Here is a 26512-nt window from a genome sequence, read left to right on the forward strand (position 1 = left end):
CAAATTATTTTACTGATATAACAAGCAAAAATACGCGGTTATTCATCCCGTATATTCATTGTTTTTTTTAATTTAATTTAATGTAAAATATTTAATTAAATATAAATATTTGAAAACAATCAATAAATGGGGTACTTTATAATTTGTTGCGGAGCGCGCGAATTTTAAAAATTCATAGTAAAATCTTGCACATTTCCCGCCGCAAGTTGAAAGTAGATCGCGGCCGTGGACACTATTAAAAGATTTCTTGGAGCTTTTAGTGTGAGCGAGACGCGCGCACGCCGCATCCCACGGGAGGGAGCGGGTCAGAACGAGAGGAGTCGAATTTCCGTTAGTCATGTCCTAAAATGGGTCCAGCGCAGGCGCCGCTGAAAGCGCGGGCGTCCGACTTTGCGTCACCATGAATCCCGTATTTCAGGAAATCGGTGTGCTGTTGTCTACGTAAAATGCATCTTGAATGTTGCTATTTACGCGATGCCCTGCAGGTCCGTGACGAATGCTCTGACGCACCCCGTGAGCTCAACCCGAGAGGAATGTCATTAACGAGTTACGAAAGCACCTCTCTCTCTTGGCCGTGCGAACACTTTTATTTGGACTCTGCTACTGTTCACAATCAACACTTAACTAGAATGTCATCCCTAAAAAAATATACAATGCGTATTCTTTCTTGTGAGAATTAAGCAAGTTACGTTGCTATTACATGAGAACGTCGATCTGTTATTCTCAGTATACACGTAAAAGGAATTGAAAACAAATGTTTTGCATTCGTAAACATGTGAAAATGAAACCTTTACGATCATTCATAAATACGATTATTTACGCAAAGAACTTGGTAACCGAAACCAAAATAAATGCAGTTTACGAAGCTATTACGCTACGTAGAAGCTATTATATCCATTGAACAATGAACGGCGTGGCTCGTATGGCAAGCCTGGTAGGATATAAACAAAGAGCCTGCGACACCGGTGCATTGCCCGCCGTGTATGGCGGGTCAATGTCGCGGCCGACCAACTTGAGATGCGTCTGCGCGGAAGAAAAGTCGCCCAACCAGTCGCACAGCCATCTTCCGCAACCGGGTCACTAGAACACACGTCCCAATAATTTAAAATACACTTTGGGACATCACACCGTGGAAAATATGAAATTCCACCAAAATCGATGTCGGCTTTCCACTCATAAATATTCTGGAGCAATATATAAAAACAAGCAATGGCATGCACCACGGAAGGCTTCATGCATCGCAAATTAAGATTAGAATGTGTACGAGTAACATTTTATCAAATATCAAATCCGCTTGCGTCATCTAGAACTAGAAACCTATCGTGAAAGTGATGAAGACGAACATCTAGTTAAACTCTAGTTCTAGTTCTTTTCTGAAGCTGTTTTTAGTGAGCTCCAAAGAAATAACAAGCTTGAAATCCTTACCTATGCTTAAATTTAAAATATGGTGATATATTGCCACAGTTTTATCAGATACTAAGCGAATGTGATGAGTTACATATTTATCTCGTAGTGGCAAACTTAGAGCAACATAAGATCAGTTCAATGTACAGCCATCTCAGAAACCCAGAATAACTTATCAGGACTGACAAAACAACAATATCTCACAATTGTTAATGTTGCGTTAATCCCTTTTCAACGACTGTTCTCTTCCCAGTGTGAGCTCCATAAGTATTTTCTGTCATTAAGCCGAAGAATTATCACCTTGGCATACCTTTCGCATAATTCCCGTGAACTCGAGGTTATTGACTCTCGATAAGCCATAACGTGGCATTCTTATATCGACTACACTTCTGTATTTTTCTCATTGCAGTTTAGAAGTCAACTATGATGCAGGACGCTCATCAAAATTTTTGAACTTGGTTGAAATATGACGTAGTGCCATATCAGTTACTTACATAACGTTTGACAGGGCTATTTTTTCCTTGTCGTTGTTAGCTCGCCATTGGCACGCGTTCAAAAACCGTTCGTGTGAATGTCGGTGATTTGCTTCCCCAAATTCTCTGGAAATTCTACAAAAATATGTTTTTTCTTACATCTATGCGTCCGTGAAGTATGCTGTTACGTCTGCACTGAAATTGTTTTCGTACACAACTTTTGCATTATGTAAAATCTAATTTGCCGAGCTTTGAGATGCTATCAGTTTCAAATGTTTTTTTATCTATTTCTGTATTATGATTATCAGAATTTAGAACTTTCGTTTATAAAGTTTTCATTACGGCTGTAATAATTGAAGAGTCATTGAAGTTTAGATGCTACTTAACACCACTGCCATAACTGCATACAATGTTGTTTCTTCACTTGAATCCTTCGTAACTCACTGTTGTCCTTGTTCTACGTTCAATGGGTTCCCCACACGGGTTTGTCTATTTTTTTAGTATCGTTAGAACAACAACCACATCCGTGGTGTCAAATGTTTGCCAGTCATGGTAGAGGTGAGATCCTTTTCATCCTTGTTTTTACTTCCTCTGATCAAGTTTACGTGAAGTATGGAAAATGAAACCATTCGGTTTGAGTTTTAGAGCAAAACTATATTGTCAAAACCGTAGAAAAACAAAATAATATCAAAATTCAAATATATATATAAAAGAATAGAAAAGAAGTAAAAAGTAAAACTAACATATTAAAAGCAGTATTAGTTTCGATCGCCATCGACTCGCAAAGAAGAAGAAGATTAAGAAAATAAAATTAGGTAGGGTACCTGTAGCAATTTATATAATATGTAGATAGACTGGTTTTGATAATTTAGCAAGTAGGTCTTAAAACAAAGTAACTTAATAATGAAATAAAAATATAATTAAAGCACATAATAACGGGTTCTTACCCGGGTTCGGGAGTCTCATATCCCCATTTAAACGCGGTCTTGTTGATGATGGTGTTGATGTGCTTTAATTATGATAATAACCGCGTAAACTTAAAACAATGTATAAAAATATAAGTTTACAAAAGAAGAAAATCTACCTATTTCTTTCCGAAAAAATCTAATACTTTTTAAAGCGTGATTTTTCCGTAGTCGGATTTTAGTTTTTAAATTTATATTTTTATTTATATTATTTTGAGGTCTTATTTATTAAGACAACATGCTTCCGACACGTATTTTATGCAAGATTTGGAGATAAAACCCGGAACATGTTTGAGCAGTCATGTTTAGTTTCCTTCTATTAAAAATCCGCAAGTAAAAGCAAGTAACGTGTATAAATTAAGCCCTTTCATTTGACACCCAACACACTACCATTCGAAAAATAATGTTTCGTTCTCACTTAATGTCCTCTGGAGCGCGCCATTGAATTTGGCGTCACATCACATAGTCTATAACCATCGGACAGTCAAGACGCTACTAGTGACACCTCATTTGTTAAATACTGACAGGTGGTTTAGAAGCAAGGTTAGAACAGACGTGCATACACACATATTACATATATACATAACGGTCAAACACATAACCCTCCGTTTTGTGTCGCCGTAGTTGGGTAAAAACGAAGTGAATCAAACTAAATGAAGTTAAGTAAAATGAAGCACAACATAGTCTACAGGAAATGTTATTTCACAAAATAAACTTTTCCAAGTAAAAATAAGTTCCGAGAATGCAAATAGTCACCTTACAACGCGTGACAAGTACAACATATTGATTTAACAAACACATTGATCCGAAACAAACACCAACGGCCTTGAATGTGAACTACGACACCATGATTTTAGAATAAATTTACATTAACTTTAATGGTAGGAGAAATGGAACTTTCTAAGCGGGCGTTATCGAAGTGCGCCCGAGTCGACGAGCTACATTCAAAACGGCTTTCCAGTTCATAGACTAGACGAACCGATGCGTATAATCTACCGAACATTACCTAGACGCCATAAATAAGTAATATCTTTCGCAACTAAGAACTTATTGAAAGGAATTAAAACGCGCATTAGGTTTAACGATCGACTTTTCCATCGTTATCGCTGAACATATAAAACTGGTTATGCATACCGATATAGAAGAATTTACCTATGCTAAAAAAACTGTACTGCATTTTTCATAGTGACTTAATTCATACTTGTTAGTACAGTAGACATGACACATATATGAGTCAAAGATCAAAGTGTGAAACGCTAACAACATAATGTTTATAAACAACCTCGACGGTGTCCACCAAAACCTGTATCAGAAGTGAAAGTTTTGGGTGTTTCCAAGCTTATTTACAATGAGCTAGCGATGTTACTCATGCATTTTCTTCTTAAAACCACAGGATTTGTGTGTCCACAGGAATGACAGTGTTCGAAATCACGTACGATACCGAACACAATCACGCTGGGCGAACACTCTAGCCCACGTCAATAATATCATTTTAAGTGGACCGGTTCTCTGCGGACAATCTAAGTGAACGTGTAGACGCAACAAATTATAGACCCTTCGCGTTATGTGGGCACTTAATTAAAACTAGCTCGTTTTTTATTAGAGTAAAATACCTTGAACTAATGCCGATCACTTTTTATTGACAGTTCACCGATTATGCTCTGCTAAGTTTAATACATTTCTTTAAACTTAGCAGAGCATAATCGGTGAACTGTCTCCTGGATATTCACAAATTGCTGATCTTTATTAATACAGCGTGTTAACGTGATGTTAATAAACTAACAACTGATAAAAACAGTAATTCGATTCTAGAAAAAAGCATGTCCATAAAATTAGGAGGAATAGCGCTGGAGTTTCGAAAGTAAAAAGGCGTTCCCTTTCATTCTACCAGGCTATGATGTCTTACTCAACAGCAGCATAGAGTCGTGTCTCATTATTTCTTGGTTCTGTGTTTCAAAACGTGGAGATAGCGCGGCCCGCCCACTCGCTGCACCCAGGTGCGATGCCTCGAGCCCGATGTCAACCAGCAACCTTGTACTCGTATACGACACACTACTCATTTGTTTTCGAATTTTCGAACACAATTATACGAACCGAACCTCTTTTTGATTCTCCCATTGATCTTATCTCTGTTTAGTCTATGTATAAACTAGCCAAGTGACGCACGGAATTACGAAAACCACAGATATTGTGACGAAAACGAATACAAAATCATTGATAGACCTGATATTAGAAACCTATAGAAATATAATATGACCACTGGAGAGTCAAAGAACGTCAAGCATAGACTTGGAGAAAGATGATATGAGACTGAGACAACAGTATATTTAAACGGAAAATTATAATGATTTTAGAGAGCCTTTCATTAAGATAGACAGAGACAGACATCATATCCGCCGCCCCCGTACCGGCCTGCAACCGATGCCAAGATGGTCTATTTTCGGGCCAACTGCCACCTACGCAAAATGCTTACACTCACTTGCTAGTATAATTAGAAAATCGTAATACTAAATTTATTCCAGACTATGATTATCGTCACCACATTCCTGACGATAAGTTAATTTTTTCCTTCCCATTCGAAAGCGGCAAATAGAGCATTGCAACACAATAGCATGTATAGCCGTCCTTATCGTACCCACGTGTCGGATATGCTATCGCAGCGATTATCTGTTAGATAAACCAGCAGCCGGCTGCGGGCTACAGGGGTCTGACCAGTTATTATACATTTGAACCCCTCCCGGGTTAATAGAATAGAGGGACCGGTGCTGCTTCAATAACAACCGCTACTTTTACTGCAAATCAGCTCAGTAAATTATCAAACATACCATAGGAAATTAATGCGTCAGTTTGTATGTCACTAATTTGGAAAGTCTATTCATAAGAAGGTCAATTTAATTCGATGACTAATCACGACCACAGATTAATTGGCAAGAAATGAATATCACGGATTTGTATCAGTTATACCAAGTGTCAAATTCCGAACGATGTCAATAAACAGATACCTTTGCGTAGGAGGCTTCCGGTTACCGTGATGCATCAACGTATATGTATATCTGCCATTTATAGTAGGTATACATAGATATGGTAATAACGGTAGTTACGTCAAACGAGTTGATACAGCAGCGGATAAGCCTGTTGACACAAGCACTATTGTAGAACGTACTGATAAAAAATAAATGAAGCGTCATTCTCCAAAGTTGCTTCTTTTGAACCAAACGGTAGATCATTTCTTTAGAAACGATTTCTGAACCTACTTGGAGGCTTCTTAGAAACTTCCATTCCTAACCCGTCGAGCGCAGTCAGATTACCACCTAATGTGGAAGTGATAGATCAGTCGGTTTCAACTATTCATTGTGTTACGAATATGGGTCTCGTTGCGAATTCAAATTTATCAGTGCCAACAGGATGTCTGGATTGCCAGAGTTCATCCGCTATAAATCTTTTTGTTACCGCGTGTTACAGAAGCGTAAAAATCGCTCAAAATAAACTTTGCATCTGATAAAATACTTCTGTTTTTAAACTGTTATCATATATCTCCTTCACGAACAATCTATTTGGCGTGTTGTATAGCTTATCTAATCTTTTAATTTCCTTTCTAATAATAACAATTAGGTATTATTATTATTATGCTATATTAAACGATTTGGTTATCTATTCGATCAACTAAACGGTTTAATGACTATCAAGTTACTAAATCACGCTGTTCAAAACATAACATTTGCAAGCTATAATCAGGACTCGTAGTATTTATTATACTTGGTATTCAAATTGAATCATTAGTCTATAAAATGATTCTAATTGCGTATTTTGAGCTTGCCTCGGTAAAATGTTGTTACCTTTAAGTTATATTATATGTCTGTTTTCCTCATCAGTTTCTACGAATCTCGGCACGATTCCCTTCTCTACTTAAACATGTTTTTACGGTACATCAAGCAAAGCTATACTTTGAAGTCTACTCTGCCAAACACGACACGAATTTCGTGCTTCAGTTGTTACAGAACCTGGATTTTACTGCCTTGCTAATGGACAGTCGTCGACAACGTTTCAACGTGAAAATATTAATACTAACAAACAATACAACTTTTATACGATGTGGCGAGAGTCCAAACGGTCGTTGAGTAGGTGTGCCTGGAGCGTTGGCTAATGATTTTGTTGTTTACTTAACTAAATACATCGATTTTCCGAAACGTGCCATGTTTTCTTGGACGTGTGGGTTTCTTATTTTCCGGCCAAAGTCAACTTCACCTTCACTCAAGAACCCTTCTGGCTCAGTTTTTTTAATCTCCCGTCCAAAAGTTTTTCTACTCGCTGTTTTTGTAGCATCGTGTTCTCCAGTTTCTGTAATTATATATATTTGCTTTAAAAAACTCAGTCCATTTTATAAACCTGGTTGCGTCTAGTATGAAGGTATTCAACAACCAGAAACAAACCCCTTGGTCCCTTGTCGGAACGAAAACAATGATGTTCTTTTTAAACACGTTGTGTTATATGAGGTAAGTTAGTTAGGCGTCGCACGTAGCTTTACCTGTACTATTATTGTGTTGGAACGTGCCTCCACGCCTTATTGTTGTCGACGTGAATAGCTGACCGTTCTTTTTTATTTGGCGTGTTTAAAATATAGGCAACTTTGTTTATAAAAGGTGTAAAGTATGTCTTGTTACGACGCGACGCTGCACTTTATTTTGTTTTAAAATAAAATGAAACGCAACCTTCACGGGACGGAATTTAAATTTTTTTTCGAATTGGCAAACAATTAGACATCATAATAATAAACATCATATTATTATTATTGTCATACAATTAAAGCTGTTTGTGATTGAACCAAAATAAAATAAAGTAAGTACTCGTAATTTAGAGGGTCAGCGTTATGTTATAAACGTATTTATGAATGAACCGACTCAAAGTTGGAATTCGCAAGTGTAGCTGAATGAGGCTAGTGTAAACTTGGAGTTGGAATGATCAATATTATAACATTCAATTACGATAAAAGCAGACATGCACAGTTATGCATGACAAAGGTACAACATCTTAGTCATACTTATAATTGCAATATGCTAATGTGGAACATGCTTGCCGATGAAAGGTCAAAAATGCAAACAATGGAAGCAAATCTTATTGTATACGCCCAGAGGGTCAACGGCACTAAAACAAGGACGAATGTTAGAATACCTTCATGTGGGCAGGACCATTCACTTTTCAAAATACTAGCACAGACACACTTGGTCCCATAAATAATTATTTGCATACCTGTGTAGCCTACATTCGTATCTGGTACTGGATTTCAAACTCGCATTGCGTTTATATGTATTTTAATGAGGTTTCAATCGAGGCAGTCTGTAGTGAAGGTTCTCCACTACAAAAAAAAATGAACTTTCTGAACTTGAAGGTTTATGAGGCAAAAAGCAGTGGGTTATGAAAGCCCTGTATTAAAAAAAAAACATAAACAGCCCATATGGGACGTACCTATATGGACTGGCCCTCAATCATCCTGAGGGAGTAAGGAGCATCTTTCATTTGTTGACTTCTCTTTTGTAGCGATAGCATCTCAATCAAAACAATCAAACAATCATCAATGTCCAATTGGGAATGGCTAGTCAACAAACAATACAACAAAAGTATGCTAACCGTACAGAATCTATCTTTTTAGCTGTTTGTTTGTAGCTGGCTTTACAATTCAAACTGGCTTTACAAATTATGTAAACTAATGTTCTAAAGTAAATCCTTCAATACCGTAATCACATCAATAATCGTATTCCAATACCTGCCAAATTGCAAATTCATCATTTTACAAATCCCACACATTAATTTACATCTTTGCGTGTGAACTTACTCATTGATTTACTCATTGAGTCATTGCGCTAAGTTTTATAAGTAATAAACTGACATGACATCAATGTTTGTTATTAGAATAAACACAGACTAAACTAAACGGCTGGTCATCGATAAACAATCCACAAATAATTATGGCAATAAAAAAACCGATAAACGGAAAGAAGGCAGTTACATTCCGAGCGAGTTTATGTGCCTATATGACTGGTAAGAATTTAAGAGAAGTAGATATACAAAGATATATAGGACGCAAAACAGTTAAAGCAAAAGAAAAAAAAACCATAACAATCCAAAAGAAACAAAAGAAGTAACAGCATAGAATTCCGATTTTGGTAAAAAAGTCGTTAATGAAACTGAAGATTAAATTTTATTTGAAGTAGATACTCGTGCTAAGAATGGACGTAAATGTAAGTATAGATGCTCACATAACCTAAAATCTAAACTCACGCATATTGCTGGGTGGGGCATTGCTCATTCACCTTTAAAATAATACATTTTGAAAGTAATAAAAATAAACATTGAGAGATATATGCGACAAGGAACTGGAAACGCGTATAAACAGTGGCATGTCATTGTGCCAACCGACCGGAACCCATGTCCTCCAAACAAACCTTGTTGATAGGCAAAACTTTTACGATACAATAAGGTTACACTCATTAGTAAGTACAGATAATGAAACAAAGGACGAAAGCAACACACTGGGTGCGGTAAATGGGTAGGTAAATTGTAATTGCCATTGGCTTATCGGTGATGGAAAAGTGAGAGAGGAACTAGCTTCATCAGTATATTCTTAAAGGTAGATAGATAGACGAAATAAGAATGACAACAGAATTAGTCTTTATTTGCCTTTGAAAAGGGTACCTTGTCGACTAACAATAGCATGCATCTAATAATAACAACAAATAACTTGTTTTTAAAGTAGATTCACCACTAGTATCTACGAATTAATAGATACAATATTTTGCTAATTTTGTTATAGATACATAAACTTCATATAAAGAAAAGCTTTATACAGAAGCTTTAGAAATTCTATGGCTTTAGTCTGCTTTTGCAGACTAGAGGTTCTGTAACAGAAGATTCGCTGAAGAGTTTGTTTAAGAAATACTTATTCCTAAGAACGTTGTAGGTACCCATGTATTTTCTCCATCACCATGTTTTTGGACTTTACAGCCATTTTAAACGCTGCCACAGAAAAGCTGTTTGAATCATCTGATAATAAAATTAAGCAAAATTAAAAATTTTGAAAAAACCCACGACGGTAAAAATCTCATCGAAAAAGAATAAAATAACTCAAAACCCCCGACTTAACCCAATTATTATGTAACGAAATATTATATTAGACTTAAAAATACTTCCAAAAAGAGTTATTATCTCGAGACATCGGTAATAGATATACTTAAGTACCTAAACAATGAATATGGATGTTTACAGTTTTTTCCTAACGTGTCTGTTTCTCGAAAATATACTTAAATGTAGCGATAATAATTTTACCATAATACATAACCGAGGAATATCCGTCGGGGGCTGCCATTAACCCAGCTAAAGTTTTTCTAGTGACGTGAATACAATTATTGAAGAATTGTAGATGTTTAACGACGACATAAAATACACTTATGAGTATGATTAAATTTTTGTTGAAATTTCATATAGAAAAGGCAGCCCCCGACGGATATTCCTCGGTTATGTATTATGGTAAAATTATTATCGCTACATTTAAGTATATTTTCGAGAAACAGACACGTTAGGAAAAAACTGTAAACATCCATATTCATTGTTTAGGTACTTAAGTATATCTATTACCGATGTCTCGAGATAATAACTCTTTTTGGAAGTATTTTTAAGTCTAATATAATATTTCGTTACATAATAATTGGGTTAAGTCGGGGGTTTTGAGTTATTTTATTCTTTTTCGATGAGATTTTTACCGTCGTGGGTTTTTTCAAAATTTTTAATTTTGCTTAATTTTATTTCAGACTTTTTAGAGAGCATATACGAATCATAATCTATATAATGTGTAGGTAAGATCTCGCAAAACAATAAGTGTGATTCATCCTACCACATAATATTAAGTCCCTTATTATATATTATACAGTTGCTTTCTGTTTAAAGTTACCTCTATAACACTCATCTGAAAACATGCACCAATCACCCACGAACTCATTCCTGTAATCCGCATTGAAATCAGACAATACGTTTTAATTTTAATAATATTGCAATATAAACGTTTCACACTAATATAGCAGCGCCTCCTAGTGAGTTAATATCATAAGACTTATCTTAGACCATGCACCATTCAACTACGAACCCATTGCTGAAAACCGCATTGAAATCGGACAATTCGTTTTAATATTATTGCAATACTATTTTTCACTAATATTGTAGCACCCTCTAGTGAGTTAAAGACGTAATTTTTATTATTTGGGAACATGCAATAAGCTACCACGTACACATTGCCGAAAACAGAATTGTAATCGGACATTTCGTTTTGATTATATTGCAACATTGTTTTGCACTAATATTGTGGCGCCCCTAGTGAGTTACAGCCATGACACCTGTCTAAGAACATGAATTCATCAAACACAAACCCGCTATTGAAAACCGCCTCAAAATCGGATCATTAGTTTAAAAGATAGGTGGTAACATTACTTTGCACAAACGCACACACAAACATCTCTCACCCTAAACGCATATAAATGCTCCGTTCCGTCGTGGGTAATAAATGTAATTAAAATTATACTAACCGTAATTAACAACACTTTGCTTTACTTAATACATAACATACATAAACTGCCTACATATGTCCCACTGCTGGGCACAGGCCTCCCCTCAATCAACCGGAGGGGGTATGGAGCATACTCCATCACGCTGCTCCACTGCGGGTTGGTGGAGGTGTTTTTACGGCTAATAGCCGGGACCAACGGCTTAACGTGCCCTCCGAAGCACAGAATCATCTTACTTTTTCGGACAATCAGGTGATTCAAGCCTGAAAAGTCCTTACCAAACAAAGGACAGTCTCACAAAGTGATTTCGACAATGTCCCCATCGGGAATCGAATCCGGAACACCAGATCGTGAGCCTAACGGTCTAACCACTAGACCACGGAGGCTGTTTACTTAATACTACCTGATTATTGAGTGATGGGTTCAACTTTATGAATTAAATGAGGATTAATTGGATGAATTTGATTCACTTGACCACACAATCCACGTGCCGCTTATAGTCGATCTTGATTTTTCTTTAATCTTTGCCAATCACTTCGTATTAATTTATCTACAATTTATTGATTGTGAAAAGGCATATCAATGCCTTTTTACTGATTTTTAAGGGATTTAGGTAGCAATGAAACAGCACCGTGTTCGACGTAATTACGTGTAATCAATGGAACCGAAAAAAAAAACGCCTGTCAAAAACAATTAACTAATAAAAACTACCCCCCCCCCCCCTACCCCCTCCGGTTGATTGAAGGGAGGCCTGTGCCCAGCAGTGGGACGTATATAGGCAGTTTATGTTATGTTAATAAAAACTATTGCAAATAAATTGCTATTATAAATTGAAGAGGCGTTTCGGATAATATTTATTCTAAACACTAATATTGTGGCGTCCCCTAGTGAGTTACAGACATGACACTTGTCTAATAACATGAACTCATCAAACACAAACCCGTTATTGAAAACCGCATCAAAATCGGATTATTAGTTTAGAAGATAATTAATAACATTTCTTTGCACAAACGCACACACAAACATCTCTCACCCTAAACGCATATACCTGCTCCGTTCCGTCGTGGGTAAAAATGTAAAGGCCTGAGATGATGTTTTCCGGTAAATTATTTAAATAATTCTTCACGAAATAATTTCAATCATCTGCTTGTCTGTTTCAATTTAATCACAGCCGCATTCTTCCAGATGTTTCCTATATTTTCCATGAGAATGCAGTCACGAATAAAAATTTACTATAAATTATTTTTGTACTCTTTAATGAAATGAAATAAAAGTTATTGTAGTATATATGATCATATATTGGGATGGAAATAAGTAGGTATTATAAAATATAACTTTTCTTGTAATTTCAAAGTAGACTTTGGTGTTCATTCTTGAAATTTAAAAACGTAGTCTAAATTCTACTTTAATTTGATAGTTTTATACTAACCCTATCTCTTTTATGAACTAATCAGGACAGCAGTCGAACAAAAATAAATTGTAGTTTATGTTTGCTACAATCAGCATCAGTTTACGAATAACTTGAGACTATGACAACGAAAATATATGAGATTTCCGCAAAAAGTGAAATATCAATTTACAAAAACAGGAAATCTAACTACTTACATAACATTCAACCACAAAATCTCTAATCATGTTAAACTTTTTAACGTATCTAATACCTAATATACAAATTTATATTGTAAAATATTTTAATATGAATACAATTAATACAAAATTATTAATCACACAATCTTCTTTTTCTATCGTGTAAGTTATAATTGTTAGGTGGATTGCTCAACAACCCTGGTGTCAGGGTTATTATTGAGCCGTCAAAAGCCCCTGACACTGCTGTTCCCGCGAACTCCAGAGGCCTAATCGTGTAACTCAGTTCAAATATTAACATAATCCTAATCTGTGATTGGTTGAAACTACTTGAAACTGACGACTCTTGTAGATTCATTGATATTTTAGCAAATCATTGAATAAGATTCTATCTGCCAAGATAGAAATTACGCGTGTGTTGAGGTATGTACGCATGTATCATGACATAGACAGGTAGTAAAGGTATAAGCTGGCAAAAGTGAAACGCAAGTAACATAACCCAGTGACTTTCCATCAGTCAACGTGTGAAAATTTATAAAAGCGAAGCCACAATAGACGACAATGGTTTACTAGGAGTAAAAACATGTTATACCTAACAGTAACGTCGTGCGAGCAACATAATTATATTGAAAACCAGACATGTTTGCTTTGTTAATAAGATCTCGATAAACATGCAAAGAATTCAGTTATAAATGTCACTGTGAATCGTAGGCATAGGTTTGTGTTCATAATTTATTCTTCTTAAATTAAGTTATTCTTCTTTTTTTGGGAGTATGAGATCAATGACCGATCTCATCAACTCTCGTGTCAGGGTTACTGTTGAGACACCAAACGCCCTTTGACAAGACTCATCTAGTGACTACACCTATATTTGCTTAAGTCAATAGTACCGACCTTATGAATCACGGATAATCTTACTTCCGAAAAACCGAGTGATCAGCATGCAATGCCCTAATCAACCTAGGGATCACAAAAAACGCTAGTAACAAAAAAATACTTCACTAATCCCAAAACAAATTATAAAATGTATCGCCTTAATGAAAACTGATAAGGACACTTCAAAACCCATAAACTGGTTAAAAGGATAGCCTTTTTGAAGTCTGTTAAAAGCTAAACATAGAGACACGGAAGCAGAGGCTGTCACTACTGATCTATATTTACACGACGTTGAAGCAAGCAGGTCAGAGTGATTGGTGTCAAATATTTCAGGCTGGATATAGCTTGTGTACACTGGATAGTTGACTATAGTTAGATCATAGTACAAAGCAATGGAAGCTTTAATCATAATTCTGTCTGAATATAGCAATATTCATTGTCAGCACCCTCACTTCAAGCTTTTTGTAGGCAACTTTTGGATTGTAACTGGTGTCCTTAACTCAGTTTTCAACCTTTTAGGGATACTCATAATAATTACGTCACAGCCTGTAACTCCATACTTGTAAATGTGAACTAATATTGTCAAACATTTAAGGCTTTTTGAGTATAAATAAAGATATTATTATTTGTTTGTTATTATAATTACTTTACTCGACGGGATATGTATGTGTGCGACTGTGCGTATCCAACGCATCGCACTCAAAGGCAAGAATTCGGTCAACAGCCCTGTCAGTTGGTTAATTTAGCATTATGTGTATGTAACATACATTACACAAGAACAAGTAGCGTTCGGTACTGTTCTTTCGACATGGTTTACTCTTCAAATTGTAGTACCTATAATTCTCTGAAAAGCTGTATGATGGAACATCGTACGCAAGTGAGCTCATTTCCAATGCATTATCCTCGTGTATTATTAAATTAGCAGAAATAAAAGTTTCATTATGTTATAGTCATTGCAAATATTTAATAATAATATAAAGAATAAAGATAGATTTGCCTCTGACTAGCTCAATTTGGTGTAAATATAGTCATGATCTTGCGTTATATTACCAGATTCTTTCGTTTTTCTTTTAAAATGATCAAATGTCAGTATTCTTACAAGACTTACATGTTGTTTACATTTAAATTATACAATCCGATTGGTTATCCGATCGTTATGACAAGATAACTAAGCAATGTAAGCTATCAAATTAATATTGTACGTAATCAGGTACAAATATAAAGTGCATATGGTAACGCCGCTTTCTATGACTAAACCACAAACCACGATGACGAATGCACCTATATTAAGGAGTATCCAGTCAATCTTACCCACTGATGCCATCATCATTATTTACACTAGGAAGTGTTACTGGATTCCAATTCTGTAAGCTTGCGGAAGTCCGTCTTACTTGTAGCAATATTTATAGCAAGGCACGCGTAACTAGGTTTATTACGGATGATATTTTTATAAAGCGTTGTGTTGCCTTGGTGGGAACAAATTATTTCCTGATAGGCCGATGGTTGCTTAGATACGAAGAATACCAAGAATAAAAACTGCAAAAACCAAAGAGTATTTCAATAAAATTAAAAAGACTCAGGAGTAATAAACAATCTCCAAAATTAAATGGCTTCCAGATTTACTTCACTGGTAATTACACCCCAATTACCCGCCTCTGAAAGACTAGAATATCTTAACGTTATTAAAGACGCCTACGCAAGTAAATAGACGCGTATCTAGACAAATTCACAGCTCCGAATAGATCGGCCATCTGTTCCCATGGAGATTTTATTCCTCGGTATTTCGAGGTTTGTCGTCACAGCTTTATTGCCGCCAGTGTATCATTGACATCGTTAAATATAATCCCAGAAATGAAAGCGTCAGAGATGCCTTCCAAATATTCCGTCTCTTCAATTTACTTATGCACGCTTTTCTTTTTTGCAGGTACATAATCGTGACATGACATAGCTGTTTTATTAGCTGTCGACAAAATTCTGACGCGGTAATACACGTAAGTGCCACTTCTCTGTATTGAATCAACGTCGATACCAAAATTTTGCGTTGAAATGATTCATATTTGTTTTCCTTCAATAACGGGGACGGTAATATAATAACTCAAATAAGCACTTATGAAGCGTGAGTTCGGCATCTGAGACATTGTCCGGGTTTGTACGGACTTGAATGTTTGATCTGAGGATTCTTGGGACATTCCATGCATTGTCTGAAGGCAAATTTACGTCTCCAAGCTATCCATCTTCAGTTGCTAGTCAAGAGTTCCTCGCTCATTGAACTGTCGTTTCACGCATTTCAATGACTACTATACGTTTACTTCAGCTAGTTACTTTTAAGTCGTTTTAGCATTCCACTTGTTACTTCTTCTGTTTACAGATTTAGTCTTGCGTAGGTGTCAAATACAAAGTCATAGTCGTAATTATGACCAATGTCTTATTAGACCTCAATGTGTCTTTATAGTCTTGATGAATATTGTAGGAAAATGTTATAACACGTTTAATTAGGTATGTTTAAAAGCCAGTCAACGGTTTTTAATATTGTTATTCAAAAAATCCTTAGTGGGCGAATTGGCTCTGGTCCCATCGACAGGTGTGTCAATTAGTACTCTGTTAGCATTCATGTATTGTCTTGAGCTCGTCATATGCCTATTAAACTCATATGCGTGTTAATTGAACAAACATTGGCTGTTTGGCATCGCTCATTAACCGGTATTCGAATAATGAACTGCTAATATCGATATGTCTGGCAAGCAGCACAGATATGTGGAGCGTAAGAAAAAAATGTATTTGTTTTCGGCGCTAAGAACTTTTGTTTAAATCTTCTGGTGCGTCTGATGCTTTTTTTGGACACCTACGTAAAAATACATTTTCTTTCTTCTATGATTTCCTCTGACTTTAATTAAACCATCCACACAAAACAATAAATCAAATAATCTTCACAAATTCCGTAGGCGTAGCAAGCGCGGTGTGATTCGTAAAAAGTAAACCTGACTTTAATGTCTTCTATAACTCGAGATAATCCACGCATACCGTTATAACACCCACGATTTGCAACCGCCATTCATCAAAATAATCACTTATTGTTTCACCAGGGTCCTTTAATATTTTGACTCATAATAACTGTTCTCATGAACTATGTCGATTGGATTTTAAATCAGTATGGCTACCTGCTTTGCATACAAAACAAAGCAAATACAAAAAGAGACATTGCTACTAATAATTCACTCACTAGTAATGTTGTTCAATTAGGTGTACAATTACCTATTCAAATGACAAATTAAAAAGTATATTAGTTTGAGTGCATATTATATGTTTAGTCTCCAGTTTTCGCTAATCATAATGTCACTAATCAACAGTAACTAGACAGGACAGGCGCACTTGGTAATTTAGACTTCAATTAACTAGGTACAGCTAATTTAGAATGACATTAGCATAGTGTTTTGGCACTATAATGCAGACATAGTGTAGATTTTATCACAATAAATTAGCTTGCAGCAGTAAATACGAAGATTAGGTAGCATCAACCTTTTTCACTTTTACTCGGAGTATTCTATATCATTTATTAAGCCACGTTGAGTAATATACACTAAAATCTTCAAATCAAGAAACTTGTTCAACCACTTGAAGATCAAGTCGTAACGGAATTTACGTATTTACCAAATGTTTCACTTTTAAATAATTTATCGAAACGTGTTGTTATCCTAGCAAAGATCTTCCAATAACACTGAATATTCATAAAGAGCAATTTGTTTTTTTAAACTTTCTAAATTGAATATTTTAAATTCACTTTCATATGGGAGGTTATCTAATAGTATTTATGAGTTTCGTAATCCAAATCAATTAAACTTTGAGCTATATTTTGATGATGCAACGGATATTGGCTGAGGCGTAACATCGGGACAGAATCTTGCCAAAATGCATTTGCCTCGCACCAATGGTCCCTTTACCTGTCCGTTGTTGGCACTGAATGAAACACGCGTAAATCATAACAGTGGCATTATTAAATTAGACAAATACAAGCAGTTACTGTCATTCTGTTCCTACCATATAGTAGAAACAAATGGCATAGCTTATGCCAAGAACACTTCACTCCAAGTTTATGTTCATTACTTCTTGTAGCCCTGATATGAATTATGGTAAATGTCATAACGTCCTCAGAATCTCTGTAGAGAATAAAACATTGGTACTGTGACTGACTCAGATGACTGTTTCATATTTTCTTGGCAGCTATAAGTTCTAAACCTTGAATATTATTCCGGAATTCTTTTAACGATGTGGCTTGACTGTACCGATCGTATCGTATTTATTGCTTATGACCTCTGGACATTTCACGATGTAATTTCTGAAGGTACCGATATTACGTAATATTGTATCTTGTGATGCTAATACAGTCGGCGAAATTAGTTTGAGAACTGACGATAGGCGGCCGTCAACAAGATGATTGTGCTGATCTGTCTCAATGGACTGAATGACTTCCCTCCGTGACTGCCATGCTCGTTTATTTCTTTTAAATGTACGAGTATTCGTGACATTATGATTGTATGTTTGCTTGGTTATAAAGCCTGAACTTTCACTAGCCTTAGCCAAGTAATAAACGACTACGAAACGCAACAGCGTAATCGAATAAAATTTATGGGATTAACATACCACCTTATGTTAATCCCATTTGTCGTTTGTCGTAATCGTTTGCAACTTGGATAAGCCATGTAGTAAATATTGTAGGTAACGTCACTAACCTAGCCTAACCGACCAGACTTCTTGTAGTAACGGTAACAATAAGTTATTCAATGTCAAAAGAAAGTTCTCGTGCAGTTTAGAGGTTGTTATTTGTCTGACTGTCCGGCTAAACAATAATAGAATAGGCGACCCAGAACGCCACGTTCGCCTTGAAGCAACCTCTCATTCTTCACACTAGCTATGTGTTGACATACCTATTGCCCACATATCCTAGTGGAATAGAGCCAACGACAAAGTCTGAAATACTCAAAATCAGCTAACCCTCCCTTTGTCGATGACAGATTCGCCTATATTGCAGCAGTAAACGGCTTTGTTTGGTAATGACAATTTAGTATCAATAATTTACTTTCAATTGCAGATTATCGCACAAAATATTGTAAATATATTTTCTTTTTAATTTAGTCATTTTATTCTCGTAAGAAATTACGTTTCTTTATGTAAAAGCCAAGTCAAGGTGTATAAAATATAATTAATGTTTCCATAATAACAGAAATACCCAGTATTGTAAATTCGCATGTTTATTTATGCTAGCTAAGCTCTTCCTGTAACTGTCCATGAATTCCTATTCGCTTCTGCATACAATTTTGATCTCAAGCTCTGTGCGCTCTAAACTGCAAACACTATCTAAACTTGACCTGAACTTCGCTACAAACATAACTACTTCGTCGTCTTCCCACTGCTGCTCCAGTTCTTTGGTAGCAAGGACGTCTACATCTCAAATGCAGGCCGCTCGGTATTATTCTATGTGCGCACTGCAGATGCTAGTTCGTATCTCATTCTAAATGGCACGCGCACTACACCTGGTACCTTATTTTAGATCGCCCGTCCGAGTGGCCGTTGCAAGGTGACGCTGGATTATTTTCACATTCTAGGTCACAAAGCGTGTTTTGTCTCAGGGACGTCCTCCATGCACTAAGGCCACCGTTGAATATCTAGATGACACGTTTATTCTGAACGTGCTGCGTGTTGTTCGTGTGCTGTTCTGTCTTTGCAAGCTCTAATCGTTAGATCGTCATTCCTTATCTTCTTCAAATTGTTATTTGAAAGTATAACATAAATTTCATCCGCATCAAGATTTATTTTGTTATTTAAAAATAAATATTCAGTCAATATTGATTTATATCCTTTTAAAATATCGCGAACCATATATTGTTTGTTACACATTTAAAAAACTCGTTACATCTTTTAAAACGTGTGCGAATAATTTTACAACCGTAACGTAACATGTCAGCCACAGACCGTTAAAAGCGCAGAAAGTGATGGCCGCACACGTCCCTGAGGTTATGTCTCATAAATATGCCTTCACCTGCGCGCTCTAGGTCATGTTATGATGGTATTATTAATGTCAGTCCCGTGCCAAAAAGCAGCTGCAACATACCCCAACGATGATTCACACATTACCGTCGCTCATGCAGTTTGGTCAGTTTTAATGATCCCAAGTGCTACCCGCATATCTTCCTAACAAAACGTCGCTTCTATTCAAAGAAAAGTGAATTTAATTACATTGTCAGTAGTATTGAAATACCGTAACGCAATCAGATTAGATGGAGGCAGGTAGAATTTTTTGCCCGTGGCTCACCTCACGTGCCTTTATTTATACGTACTGTCTGCGAAACCTCTACAACAATGGACCCAGTTTCCATATTCCAAGAGATACTAGAGCAGATATCTATTGAGTTCACGGTAATCACTACATTGCTTTCATCTTTGAATCCTACATTTTAAAGTTACTGGCGGTTTCTTGACCTAAATACCAGGCGTCTCTAAACTAATAAGTATACCCACGTATTTTAATCTTCGCGATGACGATGACATACGATTTAACTAAATGTCCCTGTTTTTTAAATCTTGATAAATGTAAGCAAATATTCTGCTTAACGTTTGAAGATATGGAACTTTGCAATGATTGTAATAAAAAAAATAACTCTAATGACTATTTAGCAGCACGAGATCAATTGTAGCGAGGACTTCTTTGAATTAATTGTCACGTCAATAGCGTCGGCGCACGCTGCGAACATTGTGAATGATTTCCATTTATCTGTAACCTTGAGACCTCCGGAACAAATCACTGCAGTTCACGGGAGGGGCAACTAGACCAATGTACATAAAGTACATGGCTTCATAGACACTGTTGATATAATGTAGGCAATAGATGATGCCATGCTCATTGTGGATATCAACACAATGTGTTTATTGTCACCGTTTGAATCAGTCATCCTTAATTTGATTGCATTGTTGGTCAATTTTCCCGTGAATTTGCGAAACGAAAAATCTACAGATTTTAAAACAAACATCTGTGGAACTTTCGTTAGGCCAGATCAGGACGGCCTCCACATTCCAAGATTTTATTATTGGCGAGTTGCTAGAGTAACAAAAATTGAATGTTTATTCTACTGAATCATCGTAGGAACGATGTGGTTCGGATAAGCTGACCCAAGGTTTTCTGACTCTAGTCTAATTTTTGAATTATCAACTTATCATCAAAGTACGTACTGTGCTCTAGTAAATGTCTGTCTAAAACAACCAGAAGGCCGTTGCTAAATCTGTAACTACTAAAATAAAATACTCATATTCTTGCAAACAACAAATACATCTCAGACACGTAATACCTACCTTGGCTTTAGAAAATAAAAACTATGTTAACTTGCTTACTTTTGGAAATGCTTACATACACACAATCAACACCTGTTTATTTTTTTATTGGTAGGCCGTAGATAAAATAAATGTATGAAATAAATGTGTGACTGTTTAGAACGAAAACCTAGAATTTGATTGTTGGGGTCACTAGATTACCTGTAATTCCTATGGAACATTTTAAAATTATAAATACGATACAGCAGCGTAGTAAAATATGAAGTATGTTGTAAATCTAAACGCATTGTTTTTACTTACATATAATTTTATTCGTTCACATGACATTTATATGGAATAAACAATATGACATGCAGAAGCTGTATTTGTTACGTAGAGATAATATTATTTTTGAAATAGGTACCTTTTTGTTTATAGGTAGTTTAAGGAATAATGTAAAAATGTTGAAGTTTACGTACAATCCTGCCATGCTTTTGGTGTCTATCTACTTATAAAAGAAACTACTTATTCAATTATTTATTTTTATAATTTGTCTGAAACACGATATTGTTCCTGCAGCTGTGAATGACTCAACTAGTTATAATTAAGATATGCAAGTAGGTGGTAGATATCTACTAATAACGATTCTTCAAATTAAAAGGTTTGACGTTTACAAGAATATTTGTTTTAGGTAGTTCAAACACGATGAGATAAATATAAAGCAAGAATTACAAATTCTTATTCCTATCATAATACTACGAGACAAATGTTTTCGACTTTTTGTTTACTTCCCTTCTTTCAATCCGTCTACATACTCGTCATACTCGTAAAGATAATAAACATGAACTGGACGTATATTATTCCCCAATTTGCACAAAGCACCGTTTCTAACTAAGTTTACAGCTGTATAGGTCTACAGTATGCGAGTGCTAATAGCGACAGACTGATTCCGAGGGTCGAACCCCTCGCGTCTCCCCTACCTGAATGCAATTGCAGTATTGATCTACGGAGACCATTTGGCGAATACACACAAATTTATGCCACTTACACATCCGGCATTTTGAGTTTCCATATATCTAATTTAAATAAACGAAACTGGATCGAAAGCGACATTTTGAAGATGCTAACGACATTTAAATTTTAATTTGATTATGCAATCGTTTAACAGGTGGACGTAATTTTTACGATGATCGTTATAAATGATGGAATATCCATCACAAATGAATCTATTTTAAATATCATTATAATACGTTCAATAAGTACTATTAATAATATTATATTTATTTAAGGACTATGTCCTTAGAAAACAACAAGTACCTACTTACAATTATTACGATAAAAGAGATATGTAATAGTAGAAAGTCACAAGTACCACAGACGATTAAGTAAGCTTTCTCGAGGTCCATAAATGATAAGCAAAAATATGTCTTTTATATGACGCTCGTAAAAGATTCCATTAAAATTTTCTTTGAGTCCCATTTGATGACATAGAAGGTCGTAGAAACTTACCGGCCTCTACGTATATACTCGTCCATATTTTTATTTAAAAAAAAACGACACCATGCTACTCTACAAGTGCAAAGCAAACGCGCAATAATATATTTATATTTGGAACTTTAAGTACCTCATCATATCGGGTGTCTACAATAAGCGTTTAGGTACATTTAAAATTAGTAGCAACCTAAGTGTTTTAAATGTTAACAATAATATATACATCCTAATTCAGAAAATACACACAGAAGCCAACCCTTTCGCATATAAATACAGAAATATTCTCTCAAGAAGCTAAAGGCATCGACTAGTTTTGAAAACCAAACTAGCAATTTATTCACCATCAACTTAATAAATTACAGAAGATTCTCCGTCACACTTTTCCACTACGGCACAACAGACACCAAAACTAACATTCTCTTTTCAAATTTCCAGACCTTCACAGCATGGTGCAACAGCCACCTGAGGAAAGCCGGCACCGGCATCGAGAACATCGAGGAAGACTTCAGAAATGGCTTGAAGCTGATGCTGTTGCTGGAGGTAATCTCCGGAGAGACCCTGCCGAAACCCGACCGCGGCAAGATGCGCTTCCACAAGATCGCCAACGTCAACAAGGCCCTCGACTTTATCGCATCCAAAGGTGATATTTTTGTAATAATACTATTAACATAGATTTCATTTAGGTATATTGCGATATACAAGTTCGTCTCTAAAAAGTAAAGTAATTATGTTCGAATCTAAATCAGCCTAGCGACCTAAGCGTGAAAAGGTAACGGACAGACAAAGTTTGGTACTTTCGCATTCAATGTTAATATTGATTTGGATAAAAATACAAGCAAGATAAATAGTTTCAATTAGGTTCAGTCAATGTTGTTACATAAAAATAGGTTAAGGAAAATAAGAATTAAGGAAAACAAATAAACACAACCACAATACCTACTTTTATGATAACTGTAACAAAAAACAAAACTGATTTTTTGTTCACATTCAACATAAAATAACTATAATTTCCAGGCGTCAAGTTGGTGTCCATCGGTGCTGAAGAAATCGTCGATGGCAACCTCAAAATGACCTTGGGTATGATCTGGACTATCATCCTGCGATTCGCCATCCAGGATATCTCAGTCGAGGAGATGACCGCCAAGGCAAGTGTTTTTACTGTCACAGACATCAATCTAACAAGACAAGAATTTTGAAAAACAAAAGAGAAGTAGAAGCAAATAACCAAATGTTATTTTAAAACTGGGAATAAAATTGCCCGTCTTCATATCTTTCGAGTAATAAATATTCATACTAATCCATTTATTAAAGAGAAGGTCAGATAAAGTAAAGAAAACCCAAAGCTTAACAAGAGACTAGAAATCCAAACCGACATTTCTTTTTTTAAATTACAGGAAGGTCTGCTCCTCTGGTGCCAACGCAAGACGGCTCCTTACAAGAACGTGAACGTTCAGAACTTCCACCTCTCCTTCAAGGACGGTCTCGCATTCTGTGCACTCATCCACAGACACAGACCAGACCTCATCGACTACAGCAAACTCTCCAAGGACAACCCCCTGGAGAACCTCAACACCGCTTTCGATGTGGCTGAAAAGTATCTGGATATCCCCAGAATGTTGGACCCCGACGGTAAGTTGCTTACAAGCTTGTGTTACCCTATAACATCGATTGACTATGTTTGACCGTTGGCCTTTAAATATAAAACGAGAAAATAAGAGAGAGACATTAAGAATTACTTCAACATTCATCGTTTGAATCATGTTGACCTCTAATATAATAATCACCTTTTCTGAAACCAATTGTGAAACAAAAGCCGAACTTCTACAACCATAGTCGTGTACAATAACTTATAACGTGAATATTGCAGACCTTATAAACACCCCCAAGCCGGATGAGCGCGCCATTATGACCTATGTGTCATGTTACTACCACGCCTTCCAAGGCGCGCAGCAGGTATAGACGGTCCCAGCTATAGCCAAACTCCCGATTTTGAAAGACCCCTAATGCCAGGCCTTTGTGTGTCACTTATAGCATGATGCCTCAAGCTCTTACGAAGACCTCGCTTCTTCTAAAGTACAGGAAACTTCAGAAGACGCAGCGTTAATGTCGCCAGAGCAGTGTTAACAATTGTCCCAGAAACAAATTCCAAAGAGACGAGAACGGGAAATTGTTTGATTTCCTAATACCATTGATGTTGAAATTGAAACCTAATCTTGATATTGTTTAGTGATATTTTAGCTTTATGTCATTAACAACTACCTACATTTATTGATTTACGAATAAAATGCTTGAGTATGTTGGAGAACAGCAAGTCTTTTGAAATTTAATGTTTGTCGAAGCAGTATTCCCTAATGCATCGATGAGAGGTTAAGACCAGTCAAATTTTCACAGTTTTTCTTAGTTCTCCCAACATATGCAAGTATTCTAGTATATTCGATGAGAACCACCGCATGAGACTAACCCGTGTCGCTTGCGTGCCGCTTGTCAGATCTGCAGAACACGGCGATGCCTGACGAACGGGCAGTCATGACGTACGTGTCTTCCTACTATCATTGCTTCTCTGGCGCGCAGAAGGTTTGTATCGCTGTGATTTACAAACAAAAATATGTCAAAATACAAAGGAACTTTACCTACAATACAAGAATTTGTTTTTATTTAGACACTAACAATATCTTAATAAATTGTACTTTTTATAATTTATATCCATAACTTTGGATAAATATTATCTATTAATATCATAAATTAAAAATGGAAAAATTGTAATTTCCAACCTTGACCCTTTTTGGATAATTCTCAGTAATGAGGCTTTGAGAAGATCCAAAATGTTCACATACTAATAGGATCATTTGTAACAATATTCTTCAATATATTTGTAGGCTGAAACGGCCGCGAACCGCATCTGCAAAGTTCTCAAAGTCAACCAGGAGAACGAACGCCTGATGGAAGAGTACGAGCGTCTTGCCAGCGATGTAAGTAAAACTCAATGCAATATATATGTATACCCTTAAGTTTATCTTCCAAATATTAAATGGCACTGATTCACCAAGGATCCCAATAGGCTTTCATATTATATATAATCAAAAACTCAAACCCTTCTCGTAATAATTGTCAAAAAATAGAACACCTGCATCCAACTTTTTGATGCTGTCTCCATTTTAACCTTAGTAACCAGTAACGACTATACGGAAGACTAGGGAGTCTTAACTTAGGCTTAGCTCTACCATAAACGCATTCTTTCTCTTTCATGTAGGCTATAATATCAATTAAAACACATAATAACGGGTTCTTACCGCGTTTAAATATCGGGAGTCTCATATCCCCATTTAAACGCGGTAAGAACCCGTTATTATGTGTTTTAATTATGATAATAACCGCGTAAACTTAAAACAATGTATAATATCAATTGTCAATGACCAGCTTCGCCTACCCTGATGTCAGAGTTATTATTGAATCAATAGATAGGCACATTAGAAATCATAAACCTAATAATTGCAGCTCCTCGATTGGATCCGTCGCACGATGCCCTGGCTGAACAGCCGCCAGACTGACAACTCGCTCGCGGGTTGCCAGAAGAAGCTGGAAGACTACCGAACTTACAGGCGTAAGCACAAGCCGCCCCGCGTAGAACAGAAGGCCAAACTGGAGACCAACTTCAACACCCTGCAAACCAAGCTGCGCCTCAGCAACCGTCCCGCGTACATGCCCACTGAGGGCAAGATGGTCTCTGTGAGTATCCAAGACATTAACACAAGATCATATTAGACATCGCCAACCCTGTTAAAAATTATTATCGAACTGCTAAATTTAATGGCCCAAGACACGACACGTGTTACATGGTTCATGATAACTGCGGACTAAAGTATAACTTAAG

At 36.2% G+C, this 26512-nt stretch overlaps 1 protein-coding gene across 3 annotated transcripts in view; it reads left to right on the forward strand.

Annotated features, from left to right (window-relative positions):
- Positions 1-26512, forward strand: part of LOC126373082 (alpha-actinin, sarcomeric) — a 34028-nt gene that overhangs the window by 642 nt on the left and 6874 nt on the right. For 2 of the 3 annotated variants that reach the window (XM_050019069.1, XM_050019067.1), the window contains exons 2-7: positions 23077-23281; positions 23656-23790; positions 24040-24270; positions 24509-24594; positions 25518-25610; positions 26137-26367. In XM_050019069.1, coding sequence (XP_049875026.1) covers positions 23077-23281; positions 23656-23790; positions 24040-24270; positions 24509-24594; positions 25518-25610; positions 26137-26367 — 981 coding nt within the window. Of the gene's footprint in view, positions 1-23076; positions 23282-23655; positions 23791-24039; positions 24271-24508; positions 24595-25129; positions 25216-25517; positions 25611-26136; positions 26368-26512 lie in introns of all 3 variants that reach the window. The other variant, XM_050019068.1, reaches the window with a different exon arrangement.

Source organism: Pectinophora gossypiella, chromosome 15, assembly GCF_024362695.1.
Source record: "Pectinophora gossypiella chromosome 15, ilPecGoss1.1, whole genome shotgun sequence".
Lineage (NCBI taxonomy): Eukaryota > Metazoa > Arthropoda > Insecta > Lepidoptera > Gelechiidae > Pectinophora > Pectinophora gossypiella.